We start from the raw sequence: 15,020 nt of genomic DNA on the forward strand, positions 1-15,020 counted from the left end.
CTAGCTTTCTACGATGACTCTGATGCATAGCCAGGTTTGAGAACACCAACCCTATACCACCTAAGACATTCTGTGGAAATTTTGCCTTTTGCTTTTAAGATAGCTCTATGCAGTCTTCCTGATTTGAAACAAAAACAAAAACAAAAACAAAAACAAAAACAAAAACAAAAAACCTTTTTGCATTGCACACACACAGGAAAGTGCACAACTCATAGGTGTACAATTTGATGACTTTTCCAAATTGAACACATCTACTGAATGTCCCCAGTCTCACTTGTGGCCTCTTCCAGTCATGAGCCCCAGAGATAACCACCATCCTAAACCCATCACCACTCACTAGTTTTGCCTGTCCTAGAAGTTCCTATCAACAAAATTTGAGTCTGTACCACTTCGCTTTTTTCTGCTCAACACCATGTTTATGCTTTAGACTTGTTAAAACTACTCTTTTGGACTAAATTTGTAAAACAATGACTGAGAAGGTTAGGAGGGAGGTGGAAACCTGAGATTCTGTAAAGCCAGGTACAATACTTTCCAACAGGTTGAACCTCTAGGGAGAGAAGAGGGGTACGGCGCGTGGTTACAGTCAGGCCTGTTCCTTGTGGGGGCGGAGTCTTAAGGCTGGGGGCGTGACCACGGGTCCGGCTTCTCTAAGGCAGTTAGCACCGGGGGCGGGGGCGGGGCCGAGGCTTCCTGTCTGCGCCTGCGGAATCGCCGTTTGACCCCGGAAGTGTCGGCGCACTGGGAGCTGTCACCGTGGACGGCGGCGGCGGCGGCGGCGGCGGCGGCGGGGGCGGCACAGCGCCGGTAGTGGAGCCGCCGAGGTGAGTGCGTGGCTGGGCCCTGCCGAATAGGGGGCATCCGGTCTGGGAGGAGTCGCGGCCATGCCCCCGGCGGCCGCGGGCCTCTCCGCCTGCCTGGCGGGGCCGAGACTGACGCTGCTCCAGGGGCCGTAAGTCGCCCCTGAGGCCAGGCCGCCAGAGCCGTGAGTCTCGGGTTCGAGGCTCAGCCCCAGAGTGACCTTGGACGAGTCACAGGCCTCCTACTCTCACTCTGGGTTTCAGTTTCCTTAGAGTTCATTCATTCCTTAACAAATACATGTCTAGCGCCTCCTGCACAGATCTAGGCGCTGGGGATACAAACAGCAAGACAAACAAGTGGCAGGAGACAGCGACAAATAAAGGCACAAGATAATGAAAGATATGCCAGTAACTGCGGAGTGAATACTTTAGGTCAGGTTGTCTGTGAACATCTCTGAGGAAAGTAATATTGAATTGAGACCAGAAGGGTGATGACAGACAGAGAAACTGAGGCAGCAGTAGCCCTGGCAATGCTCTCAGGCCTTATTGTAGTTGGTGCTTGCACCAAGCTCACCTTCTATAGAAAGCCTTTTTCTAAGTTTTGGCTTCTGCTGCCCTGCTTGGCATGAAGGATGCACTGGTGGGCACAGATGGAACTTAGAGCCTTTTTGGAACTTACAGTCTAGTCTTTGCCTAGTTAATTTCTACCCATACTTTAGATGAAACTCAAATCTTCCTTGACATGCTCCCTCCCTCAACTGTTCTCTCTGTTAAATGCTGTCACAGCCCCAGGGGCCTGACCTACATAGCATACATCATGGTATAACTAGTTTGTATGGCTATTCAATTCATATCTGTCTTTCCCATAAAGACTGTAAAGTCTATGAAGGGCAGGACCAAGTCTATTATTTGTCCACCTTGGTATTTGCCAGACTTCAATGCTTGGCACATAGTAGGTGATCACAAATGACTAATCATTAATCATTCATATGGTCTTTGCTCTCCAAGGGTTCATAGGCAGTCTCTCTGCCACCAGGTTATTGTCTTTTCTTTCTGATTATATCTCTTCTCTACTTAAATGACTCCTCACTGCCTTCAGATGAAAGACCAAAATCTTTAGCATAGCATTGGAGGCTCTCTTTTTTGAGAGAGAGAGAGAAAGGGAGAGAGAGAGAGAGAGAACGAGCACAATCAGGGGAGGGGTAGAGAAAGAAGGAAAGACAATCCCAAGCAGGCTCTGCGCTGTCAGCACAGAGCTTGACTTGGGGCTTCATCTTATGAACTGTGAGATCGTGACCTGAGCTGAAATCAAGAGTTGAAGGCTTAACCAACTGAGCCCCCAGGAGCCCTGGAGGCTCTTTGTAAAATGTCTTCACCTTTCCTTTCCAACCTCATCTCTACTTCTGTCATCCCCTTCCTGACCTTGTGTTTTCAGCCATGCCAAATGTTTCCCTCTTCCTTCAAAGCCACTGGTTCTGAGTCTTTGTTCACACTTGCTCTTTGCTTGGAATGTTCTTCCTTCCCATCTTTCCTTCCTACAACCAGTTATGGGTCATCTTCCCTTTCTCTGCTGTGCTTATTTTGGATATTTCCTATTACAGCTCTGATCACACTGAATAATCATTTATATGCCTAGGACCCAGAATGTATTCAGTCAGTGTTTGGTGAGTAAATGAGGAAGTCCCAAGTGTTCTGCCTATGGTTGGGATTTGTAATCACAAGCAAACCTTATTGAGTGCTTATTATGTGCCAAGTACTGTGTTGAACACTTACCATCAATTCTTCTCATATCTCAATTTTACAGGTGAGGAAATCAAGGCTTAGAGAGTTTAAGGAACTGTCTCAAGGTCTCAAACATGGGTAGGAAAAGGTGGAGCCAGGATATGAACCCAGGCTGCAGAACTATAAAGCTCTCTTTTAACCACCACAGCAGCCTGGGTCTGAACCACCTTTATAGGCACTGGCTTGTACGAGTGGATTTCTTCTGAAATCAGGTAGCTGTCTCTACCCATCTAGGCCTGGTCTCTGTGGCTTAGAATTTAAAGGACAAAGAGCCACCACCTACTATGGCTCTTTCCCCAACCTAGGTCCCTACATTGGACACTCCCACAACTGTCTTTGGAATGTGAATATGGAAAGAACAGGGCCTGTGAGTCATTTAGATTCTGCACTGGTGAGCAGACCCCTGGTGTTCCCAGCTGCCCTCCCAGCATCACTGGGGGGTTAGGAAATAAATATTTTTAGTATGTTCAGCACAGGAGACCCAGGTGCTAAAGCAGAAGATCTGGGCTTCAGTTTCAACTTGGCCACTAATGTATCTGCCTTAAGCAAATCGAAGTCCCTCTTTGGACATCTGAGCATAATAATCCTTGTTGTGCTTAACTGGGTTGTTGTGAGAGGCTAGTAAGATAGTAACTTGATTAAAAATGATGTATGTGCAGGCGCCTGGGTGGCTCAGTCAGTTAAACGTCCAGCTTCGGCTCAGGTCCTGATCTCATGGTTCGTGAGTTTGAGCCCCACATCAGGCTGTATTGCAGACAGCTCAGAGCCTAGATCCTGCTTCTGATTCTGTGTCTCCCTCTCTCTCTCTGCCCCTCTCCCACTCATACTCTGTCTCTCTCTCTCTCTCTCTCAAAAATAAATAAACATTAAAAATTAAAAAAAAATAATGTACGTACAACATGTGTACATTATCAATGTTTTGCAAAGCTGAAAGGTGAAAACTTACCCAAGCCCCTTTCATTACTTCACCTTGTGATTATTTTGAGGCCACCTCATGTGTGCAGGGACAACATGTCTGACCCACTGAGATTCTAGACCTGGAATAAGCCTTGAGGACTAGACAGAGTGGTCCTCTCTCTTTTACATCCTTTTATAATGGGTATCTTCACAGTCTTTAAAACAGCCCATGAACTAAGATCCTTTATGTACCAAGCTGCTTCCTACCTTCTTACCTTTGCTCTTGCTGTATCCTCTGCCTGGAGCACCCTTCTTCCTGGCTAATCGCCACTATCAAGACTCAATTCAGGCTCTCCTGATCCTTTAGGCTCCCTAGAAATGCTTTCCTGACAGCAACACCCAAGTTCAGCTACACTATCACTAGACTCAGCCAGCCAGCTTCACCAACTACTGAGTCCTAGGGAAAGTTTCTCATCTTCTCTGAGCCTCTGTTTCCATATTGATGAAATGGGGATAAAAATAGACTCAACCTTAGAGTTGTCATGAGCATTAATATATGCCAAGCATGTTAATGCTGAGAAAAGGCCTAGGAAAAGCACCAGCATATGATAAGCATGTTGCTGCTGCTGCCGCCATTATCATTGTAATTATTGGACCGTAAGCTCCTGTGGGGCAGAGACCCTGCATTATCAGTCTGTCTTCATAACACCAGGGCCTGGCCTGATATCTGAGATACGGGCCTCCCTGTAACTCATAGCTGACTGAGCCCCTCACCTCATCTGTGAGGTTCTCAGGAGGTGACAGATGGTTTCCTCATCCCAGGCTCAATATGGCTTTATGTTATTGAGACTGTGCTGGCCTTTTATGGCATGTCTTCCATTAGTGAATTAGGGGCCCGATTCACTTCCATTCCATGATTCACCCAATATGCATGTCCCTTCTGTGGGTCAGGCCAGGTAGAATTATGGACAGAACATTGGATGGGAAGACAAGAGACATGATGTCTGCCACTCACTGACTCTGAGGTGGGTTTGGGCCTCTGCAGAAAAGAGCTCACACTGGCAGGTTTCTGTGAATTCTGTTGTCCTCTCTGGTCCTTCTGTTCATCCATGTCCTTTTTCCTTGAAGCCTAAGGAGGTTGTAAAATATTAAAACTCTCTATAAGTGAGTGAGGAAAGGCTCATGACTCTATTCCCTCAAAAGACTGCCAATCTGGTTAGAATTCTTAAGAAAAGTGTCCTCATATTCAGTCACTCATTTGACGAGTCAAACATTTGATGAGACCAACTCTGTATCAGGCCTGTCACAGAAAAGATAGCAAGAGAAGGAGAGCCCAGGCACTGTCTTCACAGAGCTCAGAGGGACCACAGAGTTGGAGCCATAATGAAAATAATCTATGTACTTTTTTTTTCACGTTTATTCATTTTTGAGAAGAGACAGAGCATGAGCAGGGGAGGGGCAGAGAGAGAGGGAGACACAGAATCTGAAGCAGGTTCCAGGCTCTGAGCTGTCAGCACAGAGCCCTATGAGGGGCTTGAACCCACGAACTGTGAGATCTATTACCTGAGCCGAAGTCGGACGCTTATCCAACTGAACCACCCGGGTGCCCCCCAAAATAATGTACTTTTAGCCGATACAATACAAAGTCAGTGGGAATATATCAGAAGTCACTTGGGGAGTGTTTTCCTCCTCAGTTGAGAACTCCAGCATTAGGCAGAAAAGTCGCCTCTGTCTGAATTAGTAGGTACAGGAACTGGGTCTTCAGGGACTAAGTCAGGAGCCTCCTGAGGCCAAAGGGTGAAGCCTCTCTCCTGGCTCTGAGATCAGTTCCAGAGCAGGCTCCTTCCACCAGGAGCCTATGTGTCTGCTCTCTTCTTCCCATCCATATTCCTTACAGGAGGGTCACACAGCACAATGCCATCTCTGCCCTTGGACCAACTCCAGATCACCCACACGGACCTGAAGACAGGAAAACTGAGGACTTCACCAGCGCTGGTGAGCCGGTACCTTGAGGCTGTTCAGCCTGATATTATCATTCTTGCAATTTCAGAAGCAAAAAGCAAATTCCTCCTTTATCTGTTCCAAGAATGACCCGAGGGCCACAGTCAATAGTAATTCAGTAGCTGGGACACTACTAGATCCTTCCAGACCCGGTGCAGAAGTTTCCTTTCTGAGCAGCAGCTTGAATTTGAGTAGTATTTTCCATGTTGCCACCCCACACCTTTCCTCCAAAGCATTTCATTTTGAATCAGAGTCTGATGGCAGTTCTGACTCAACCTGAGCTGGCCTAGAAAAAAGATCTAGCCCAAAGTCTGGTTTGGGGATTTGACCCTGCGGGAAGTGTTCAGGTTTCAGGTAGGCCTTTTTCAGAGCTGTCTCACCTATTATCCACACTTCAGGGGGAACACCAGTTTCAGAGGTCAGGCTGTCTTTTATTGCAATGGGCTAAGCGCCACCTGCCACATACCAACTCTGCAGGGCTTGGGAGACTGAAAAATAAGGAGGCTGTGAGCTGCAGAGTGAGATATGGGCTGCGGAGAGGTGCCACGCTGCTGAAGGAGACAGACGTGGGGACTAGAGTCCCCGTACCCACTTACTGTTTTCCCAAGAATGTGAGCTTCCTTGAACAAGCTCAAGTATTGAGGAAGTATTTCCTAGGGGGGTTTGAGTAAAGTCGTGGGAAACAAGAGCTTGGTATTTTATTTCCTGCTTTCTGGATGGCTTCTTATTATTTCCTAACTACTCTTTAGTAATATGACTTAACATTTGTAGAGCACTTTCTCTGGGCCAAATCTTTCTAAACACTTCACTTGGATTATCTCGTTTAAGCTGTACCATGGCCCTGTGAGTAGGTATTTTGATTGTCCCCATTTTACAGATGAGGAAACTGAAAGTTCAGGGTCACAGAACTAGGAAGTTAGGGGAGCCAGGATGGGAGCCCAGCTAGACTGACTCTCATACCCTTAAACTTTCTGCTATAAAGCCTGTGGGTTTGTTTTCATAACCTTTTTATGTGAGGAGGGTGTTTATCAGAAAATCTGGAACTGTTCTGCCTAGTATGGTAGCCACAGTGCAATAGTCATTCGCCACATATAGAGATTGCACACTTGAAATGTGGATAATTTGAAGAACTGCATTTTTCATTTAATTTTAGTTAATTTAAATTAAAATAGCCCATGTGGTAAATGCCTACTGTATTTGTTAGCACAGGTATAGAACAGTTCCATTAACACAGAAAGTTCTGGGGCACTTGGGTGGCTCAGTTGGTTAAGTGTCCGACTCTTGATTTCGGCTCAGGTCATGATCTCACGGTTTGTGAGTTTGAGCCCCATATTGGGCTCTGTGCTGACAACGCGGAGCTGCTTGAGATTCTCAGTCTTCCTCTCTGCACTTCCCCGCTTGTGCACGCGTGCACGCTCTCTCTCTCTCTCTCAATAATAAATTTAAGGAAACGTTAAACACACACACACACACACACACACACACACAGAGTTCTGTTGGGCTGGTGGAGACTGACTCCTTAAGTAGTTGACTCTGATTTTCCATCTCACTCCTTCCCCATGTACTTAATACCTGGGTTGCTAGGCTGTGGGCTCCATGAGAACAGGGACCTGGTCCCTTCCCTTCATTCTGGTTTCCCAGTGCCAGGTGCATTTCTCTCAGGAAACATTCAGTAAATGAGTCAAGAACTCCAGACAGGCTTTGTGCCAGATGCTGGAGCTACAGAGAAAATAGACATGGTTCCTGGCCTTGAGGGGTGTGTGGACTAAGAGCAAAGGAGTCCAGTAGTTTCTCTATAGTGTGATCAGGGTTGTGGTAGAAGTCCAGGTGGCTATGTGGGTGCAGAGCCCAAGCCACTGATCCAGACTGAAGGACTGTAGGGCAGGGAGGTCTTGGGAGTGGTGGTGGGGGGGCATGCACAGCTAGAGAAGGCTTCCTGAAAGAAGGGGATCCTCAACCAGGTATTGAAGGGGGAATAAGCACTAGCTGGGCAGAGCAGTGGGAGAAGGATGAACCCGGCAGGAGGACCCAAGTATACTTACTGTCCCGGAGTCTTGAGAGAGCCTGACTCCTACACCAACCACCAGTGACTCGGATGTAAGCAGTATCATTGAGTTAAGGTGCACAAGCTTTGTGTTAAATCTCACACATACTTGGCCATATGACCAGAACATAGTAAGCACTCAATAATGGTGATGATGACAACAGTGACAAGTGGCAGAAGCTTTGAATGGGAAGTAGGATGGGAAGAAGGATGAGCTGAGGGGAGACAGCTGCCTGATCAAGGAGTGGTCTTATTGACCATGCTGAAGGATATTTACCCACTGCGTATTTGTCTCTCTTTTTTCTTAAGTGTATTTATTTATTTTGAGAGAGAGCGAGAGCACAAGTGGGGGAGAGGCAGAGAGGGAGGGAGAGAGAGAATCCTAAGCAGGCTGTGTGTCATCAGTGCGGAGCCCACCCCGAGGCTTGATCCCACAAACTGTGAGATCATCACCTGAGTCGAAACCAAGAGTTGGACGCTTAACTGACTGAGCCAGCCAGGCGTCCCTGTATATTTGTCTCTTTAGTCCCAACTTAGGACAAGGAGAACAAGGAGATCTCTAGCCAAGGGGTAGCCACCACACTGCCTTTGCAGGGTGATGGGTGGAGCTAATGTTTATTGAGTAGCTAACTGTGCACACAGCACACACTTGGTGCTCTTGAAAATCCAAAAGAAATAAAGTCTTGGGCCCAAATGAGTGAATGAGCCCCTTGAGGAAGACAGGACTCACGTAGGGCAACATTTGGAGAGATGTATAAAATAGTTTCTTATCAAGATAAGCAGAACAGAAGTTTGATGGGCAGGGAATGTCCAGAAAGCTTCACAGAGCGAGTGGGACCTGAGCCAGGCTTGAAGGGTGGAAGATACAGCTGGAGCCTGCTGCTCTCTGCCCTGAAATCTCCCGTGGCTCCTGTTACCTACAGAATAAAGTCCCCACTCTTGAATTTGGCATTCAAGGTCCTTCAAAGAACTTGGTGGGATCTGGTCCTTCATTACACACCTTCATTCTTCAGCCAGCCAGTAAATATATACGGAGAGTTGGCTCAATGCCAGACACTATTCTAGGGACTGGGAATGCTGTGGTGAGCAAAGCCCAGATGGCTTCTGGAGACCTACAGGTTAGTGGGGGAGACAGAGAAGGCAGGCCCTCCCTTTTTACGTAACCTTATTAGGGTGTCATTGAAGGACACTAAACTGCACATATTTAATGTTTTTTTATTTTTTTATTTATTTATTTTTTTTTTTAAATTTTTTTTTTTTCAATGTTTATTCACCTTTGGGACAGAGAGAGACAGAGCATGAACGGGGGAGGGCAGAGAGAGAGGGAGACACAGAATCGGAAACAGGCTCCAGGCTCTGAGCCGTCAGCCCAGAGCCCGACGCGGGGCTCGAACTCACGGACCGCGAGATCATGACCTGGCTGAAGTCGGACGCTTAACCGACTGCGCCACCCAGGCGCCCCAATGTTTTTTTATTTTTGAGAGAGAGCGTAAGCGGAGGAGGGGCAGAGAAAGAGGGAAACACAGAATCCGAAGCAGGTTCCAGGCTCTGAGCTGTTAGCACAGAGCCCGACACGGAGCTCAAACCCACAAGCCGTGAGAGCAGGACCTGAGCTGAAGCCGGAAACTTAACCGACTGAGCCACCGAGGCACCCCTAAGCTGCACATAATTTAAAGTATACAATTTGGTTGGTGTTGACACTAGTATATACCCACAAAGCTATCATTGTAATCAAGATAATGTATGTTTCTACCACTCGCAAAAGTTTCTTTGTGCCCTTCTGTGATCCATTCTTTCTTCTCTCCCCATCTGTAGTAACCACTGATCTGGAAGTACTTTTGATACAGTTCAGCAGGTGCTGTGGTTGGGGAAGCATAGAGGGCAGGTGTTAGGGGATCCCAGGTGAATCCCTAACCTAGTTAGGGGAGGGAGTTGGGGAGATGAGGTCAGAGCTGGGCTCAGAAGGATAAAGATGGAGACCAGGATGGCACATGGGTACTGTAGGTCATTCAGTCCATCAGCAGCATAAGCTTTGCTTCAGATCCTGTCTCAGTTGCCCCCTTAGCCTTATGACCTTAGCAGAATTCCTGAACCTTACTGATTCTTTGTTTCCTCCTCTGTAAAATGGGGAGAATACTATTTCCCTTTTAAGTAGTTGTAGATAAAAAAGAAATAGGCTGTGGGACATACCTACTCAGTAGCCCGGCATTGGGCAGGTCCTTGTTAAGTGGTGGCTTTTTTTTTTTATGTTTTTTTTTTAATTAATTTATTTTGAGAGAGAGAAGGATTATGCATGTGTGCAAGTTGGGGAAGGGCAGAGAGAGGGAGAGAGAATACCAGGCAGGCTCCACATTGTCAACATAGAGCCCAATGTGGGGCTCAGACTCACAAACCCTGAGATCATGACCTGAGTCGAAGTCAGATGCCACCCAGGTGCCCCAGGTGGTGGCTTTTATTAGCACCATTCCAGTGTTCTCTTCCTCCAAATCTATTTCCCACCACCCAGTGCATTCTAGGTCCCTTTTATTTCATGGCCCATTTTTATCCCTCCATAAAATACCATTTTTCTCATCTAAAAATCTTTCTCAATTTCAGAGGCCCAGCTTAGATGCTGCCTGCTCTGGGAAGTTGTCCCTTGTCCTCTAGGTACAGTTGTCCCCTGTCCTCTAGGTATCTCTAGGTACCTTTTGCACTCCCACGGTATCTTTGCCAGGGTTGAATTGTCACTTCCTCTGTTTTGTGCTCCCTTGATGGCTTAGATGTGCATCTGCCCCTCTGGAGCATAGGCTCTGTGAGCACGTGGATGTTTTCTTCATGTACATGAACATGCACATGACACACAACAGTGTGCCAGTAAATGTTTGTAGGATCGCAAGGAAGGTAGAATTTCAGGGTGTGTGCACACACACACATCTGTCAGAGGAGTAGGGGGTGATGAGTAGCCCTGCCTAAAAAGTGACCTAAGAGGGGAAATGACAACAGATAGAGGAGGGGAAGAGCTTGGAAATCAAGGAGATGAATTTAGATCCTAGAGAGTTGTTTTGAACTTGTTTCAGTCAGCAGGATTTCCTTTTTCAAAAAATTTGCACCTGGAAGCCCACTGTATAAATCCTGATTTCTTTTTTTTTTTTTTTAAGTTTTTATTTATCTTGAGAGAGAGATAGAGAACAAGCAGGAGAGGGCAGAGAGAGAGGAGGACAGAAGATCCAAAGCAGGCTCTGTGCTGACAGCAGAGAACCCAAAGCAGGGCTCGAACTCACAGACCCATGAACTATGAGATCGTGACCTGAGCCGAAGTTGGATGCTTAACCAACTGAGTCACTCAGGCGTCCCTTAAATTCTGATTTCAGTGGGAGGAATTCTGAAGGCTCCTCTCATAGCTGGCCCCCAAGGAATCCTTGTGTGATTCAAAGACACCACAGTTTGAAGACTTGCATCAGGCAGTAGGGAGACATAGGGGGTTCTTGAGAAAACTGACCAATCAGTCATGATTTTCCTGTCCCCCTGGACTGACAGACCTGGAAATGGGTGGATTGTGGTTGATAACCACTGAGATGTTGCCCGGCCTTCCTCCTATTACCACTTCCCCTGGAGAAAACAGCCCTTATGTAGTCAGGGGAGAAAACTGAGCTCATCTCTTTAAGGTGAACAAAGTAAGGTTTGTTCATGGCAAGGTAAGAGTTGGAAGAAAGAACTTATGAATTCTAAGCTGAGACCTGCCGTATTCCTGGATTAGCATCTTTAAAAGAAAAAAAATTCCCGAGGTTGTTTTGTTTTTTTTTTTTGTCTCTGATTCTAAGAAGGATACAGCATGATACATACAGTATGATTCTGTTTATGTAAGAAAGATGAAAACAGATCTGAAATACCTTCTATGAGTATATTTTCCCCTAAAAGCCTAGAAAAGGTCTGCAGGGACACTTACTGGATGGTGAGTGGTCACCCCTGGGAGGACACGGCGACACGGGGAGTATCGTCCCAGGAGACTCTCCTTCTCGGCAGGGTTGTAACTTTTGAAAGAAAATATGTGTCTCCCTCATGTAATTACAAAATAACTTAAAAAGTAATACACGTGTATGTTTTTTAAATTGGAAAATATATTCAAGTCCTAATTACCCCCCACCAAAGGTAATCACTATTAGCTTTGGGTTGTTACTCCCCCACTCCACCACCACTTTTTTTAACCTGTGTAAATATATATATTTCTTTAAAAATCCCCAAACTGGTTATATTAAATAGGTTCATATCCTGCTTTCTCTTCCCTTGACCTTTCCCCGTGTCATTAAATATCCTCCAAAACACATGGTTTTGAATGCCTGCCTAGTGTTCCCTGGATGCAACCAAGCCCCCTTTGTTAGAGACACTTGGTTCTTTATGCTTAAAAACTCCTTGGAGGGTCACCGGTTGGAACAGCCAAGTGTTGTCATTGCTGTGGGTTGGCAAATGGGCCCTCGCTGACTAACCTCTGCCACGTTAACACGTGGTTTTTGGATCCGTAGCACCCCGAGCAGAAGGCAGACCGGTATTTTGTGTTATACAAACCGCCCCCTAAAGACAACATTCCCGCCCTAGTGGAGGAGTACCTGGAACGCGCCACCTTCGTAGCCAATGACCTCGACTGGCTCCTGGCCTTGCCTCACGATAAATTCTGGTGCCAGGTAACATTCTATCAAAATTAACACTAAGACAAAGCACATGACATGCCGTTGGTTGGTTGCTGTTGTTGTTTTTCTCCCCCTAGGAGATGCTTTTCTCTCTACTTCTTACACTGGATCCTTAACAGCAAATTGTGGTTTGGATTGTTCTGTCTTGTATCACGATCTTAATGATGTTTACACAACGCCTTCCAACGTGTCATTTTTAGAAACTTGTGTTTAGCCCTCGGCTCATTCATACATCCTTAGTCCCTTGGGGTTGGAGTGTTTGCCTTAGGCCAGGGCTGGTAGGCCACGAGCCCCTGCACAGTCCACCCACAAGCCCTTGGGCCTCAGTGACAAATCCTTGCTCTGATCTGTTGTCTGGCATAGGTTATCTTCGATGAAACCCTGCAGAAGTGCCTGGACTCCTATTTGCGCTATGTCCCCCGAAAGTTCGACGAGTGGGTGGCCCCGGCCCCTGAGGTGGTTGACATGCAGAAACGGCTCCATCGAAGTGTTTTCCTCACCTTCCTCCGCATGTCCACTCATAAGGAATCCAAAGTAAGCCCCTGATCCCGTGATGGGGTGCTACCTGCCACCCAACACCTCTGTGCCAGACTCTCCCGCCCCTGGGAAGGAAGGCTCTGGAAGTATCACGTTTCCTCTTTGTCTCCCCTCCGCCTTTATTCCTACCATTGGGGAAGAAATCTGTGCCACCCATCTTATCCGCAAATTCACTGGGTCTGTATTACATCAAGTATTTTCATCAATGGAAGCCGAGGCCCCTTTGCCAGTTGACATGTAACTGCCTTTTTTTATGCTTCAGAGGATTGAAAACATTGATCCTGATTTGTTAAAGGAACTTGTATGTGCTTTTTTTTTTTTTTTTTTAACATTCATTTATTGTTGAGAGACAGAGAGAGACAGAGTACGAGCAGGGGAGGGACAGAGAGAGAGGGAGACACAGAATCTGAAGCAAGCTCCAGGCTCTGGGCTGTCAGCACAGAGCCCAATGTGGGGCTTGAACTCACAAACCGTGAGATCATGACTTGAGCCAAAGTCAGACGCCTAACCAACTGAGCCACCTAGGCCCCCCACTTGTATGTGCTTTTTAAAAACATTTACTTTTATTCCTCCAATTTGAAAAATCATGCTGTCTCTAAACAACTCAAACATTACAGAAAGGAAAATCCCTTTCCCTGAAAATAACCACCATTAAGGTGCATATTCCTTCAGGGAATTTTTTTTCCTTTAGACGTGTGTGTGTGTGTGTGTGTGTGTGTGTGTGTGTACATTTATTTTTACAATAGGATCTTGCTTTTTTTTTTTTAACTTTGTAGTATAGAAATTTTCAAATATATACAAAAGCATAATGAACCCTACATACCCATCACCAACTTTAATAATTACCAATATTTTGCCAATCTTATTTTCTTTCTTCCCCTTAATTTTCTTTTTTTTTTTTATTGGAGTATTTTCTTTTCCTTGAGTATATTAAAGCAATTCCAAACATCATGGTAATTTACCTGTAAATATTTTATTTTTAGTTTAAAGTAAGCTCTACGCCCAATGTGGGGCTTAAACTGATGACCCCAAGATCAAGAGTCACATGCTCTACTGAGCCAACCAGGTGCTGCAACCCATAAATATTTTAGAATGAATGCCAACCAACTTTTTATAGTGTATTTTTCCTTCTTTTTACATTAAAATGAAGAATAGCTATACCTCCAGGCCAGTATATAAGGCCCAGATATGTCCACAGAGTGTACAGGCTTTCATTTATGAGCCAGTCCCCTGTTGTTTCTTGTGAGTTTGCTGTTACTTCACAAAGATATGCTTTCAGACAGTCTCTCATCCTCCCTCTCTGTACTGTTCCTTAGGATCACTTCATTTCCCCCTCTGCATTTGGAGAAATCCTCTACAATAACTTCCTGTTTGACATCCCAAAGATCCTGGATCTCTGCGTGCTCTTTGGAAAAGGCAACTCGCCATTGCTCCAGAAGATGATAGGTACGTAAGGCACAGGGCCTAGAGGGCTGCACAGAGATGGCCCCCACATGCCGAACTAGACATCCCAAAGGTGGCACCTAGATGAGCGCCGGGGGATTCAGAGCTGTAGTGGCGGATGGGGCTTGGGTACGACCTTGCAGGTATATGTGTGTCAACTCTGAAAGATGCGACTAGGTGGCCATGGGGGAGTGGAGACAACACTGTATCACACGGTCCCTTAAGGATCTTAGTATTAGGCCACATGCCGAACAGCTGAAGTAGTGAGGAAGTTTGCTTTGGTGGTGAGAGTAGAACAGCAGTGATTGCTAACCTCTATGTGAGTGTTCACTGGGGGCCCAGCACTCTGCTGAGTGCTCCTGCTAAGTGATCTTAATGGATCCTCACGGCAGCCCTGTGATGTGACACTGTAATCACCATTATTTACAGACAAGGAAATGGAGGTTAAAATAAGGGACTTGCCTGAGAGGCCATGACTAATAAGTGGCCAAGCTGGGATTTATGTCACATAGGCCTGACTCTCGAGCTCTTGCTCTTCGTCCCTCCCTGCTTCAAGGATAATGGGGCTGCCCCCAAAATGTCATGATTTGTATTGTTGCTGAGAATAGATGGAGACAGAGTTCAGAGAGGACTCTTTTGGGTTGAGAAAGGAATGACTTCAGCAGTTGGATCCCGTCAAGAGGCAGTGGGCCAGAGGCGCCTGGGCGGCTTAGTCGGTTGAGTGTCCAACTTCAACTGAAGTCATGGACTCGTGGTTTGTGAGTTCAAGCCCCACATTGGGCTTGTTGCTGACAGCGCAGAGCCCCCTTTGGATCTTCTGTCCTCCTCTCTCTGCCCCTCCTCTGCTTGTGTACA

At 46.3% G+C, this 15,020-nt stretch overlaps 1 protein-coding gene across 2 annotated transcripts in view; it reads left to right on the forward strand.

Annotated features, from left to right (window-relative positions):
- The first annotated feature begins 666 nt into the window (after positions 1 to 666).
- The window catches only part of ASCC2 (activating signal cointegrator 1 complex subunit 2), a 42,877-nt gene continuing 28,523 nt past the window's right edge, over positions 667 to 15,020 (forward strand). Inside the window, exons 1-5 of one of the 2 annotated variants that reach the window (XM_043557952.1) lie at positions 710 to 821; positions 5,374 to 5,471; positions 12,021 to 12,179; positions 12,549 to 12,719; positions 14,039 to 14,168. In XM_043557952.1, coding sequence (XP_043413887.1) covers positions 5,391 to 5,471; positions 12,021 to 12,179; positions 12,549 to 12,719; positions 14,039 to 14,168 — 541 coding nt within the window. In that variant the 5' untranslated portion in view covers positions 710 to 821; positions 5,374 to 5,390. Of the gene's footprint in view, positions 822 to 5,373; positions 5,472 to 12,020; positions 12,180 to 12,548; positions 12,720 to 14,038; positions 14,169 to 15,020 lie in introns of both variants that reach the window. The other variant, XM_043557953.1, reaches the window with a different exon arrangement.

Source organism: Prionailurus bengalensis, chromosome D3 (assembly GCF_016509475.1).
Source record: "Prionailurus bengalensis isolate Pbe53 chromosome D3, Fcat_Pben_1.1_paternal_pri, whole genome shotgun sequence".
In the NCBI taxonomy this organism is placed as follows: Eukaryota; Metazoa; Chordata; class Mammalia; order Carnivora; family Felidae; genus Prionailurus; species Prionailurus bengalensis.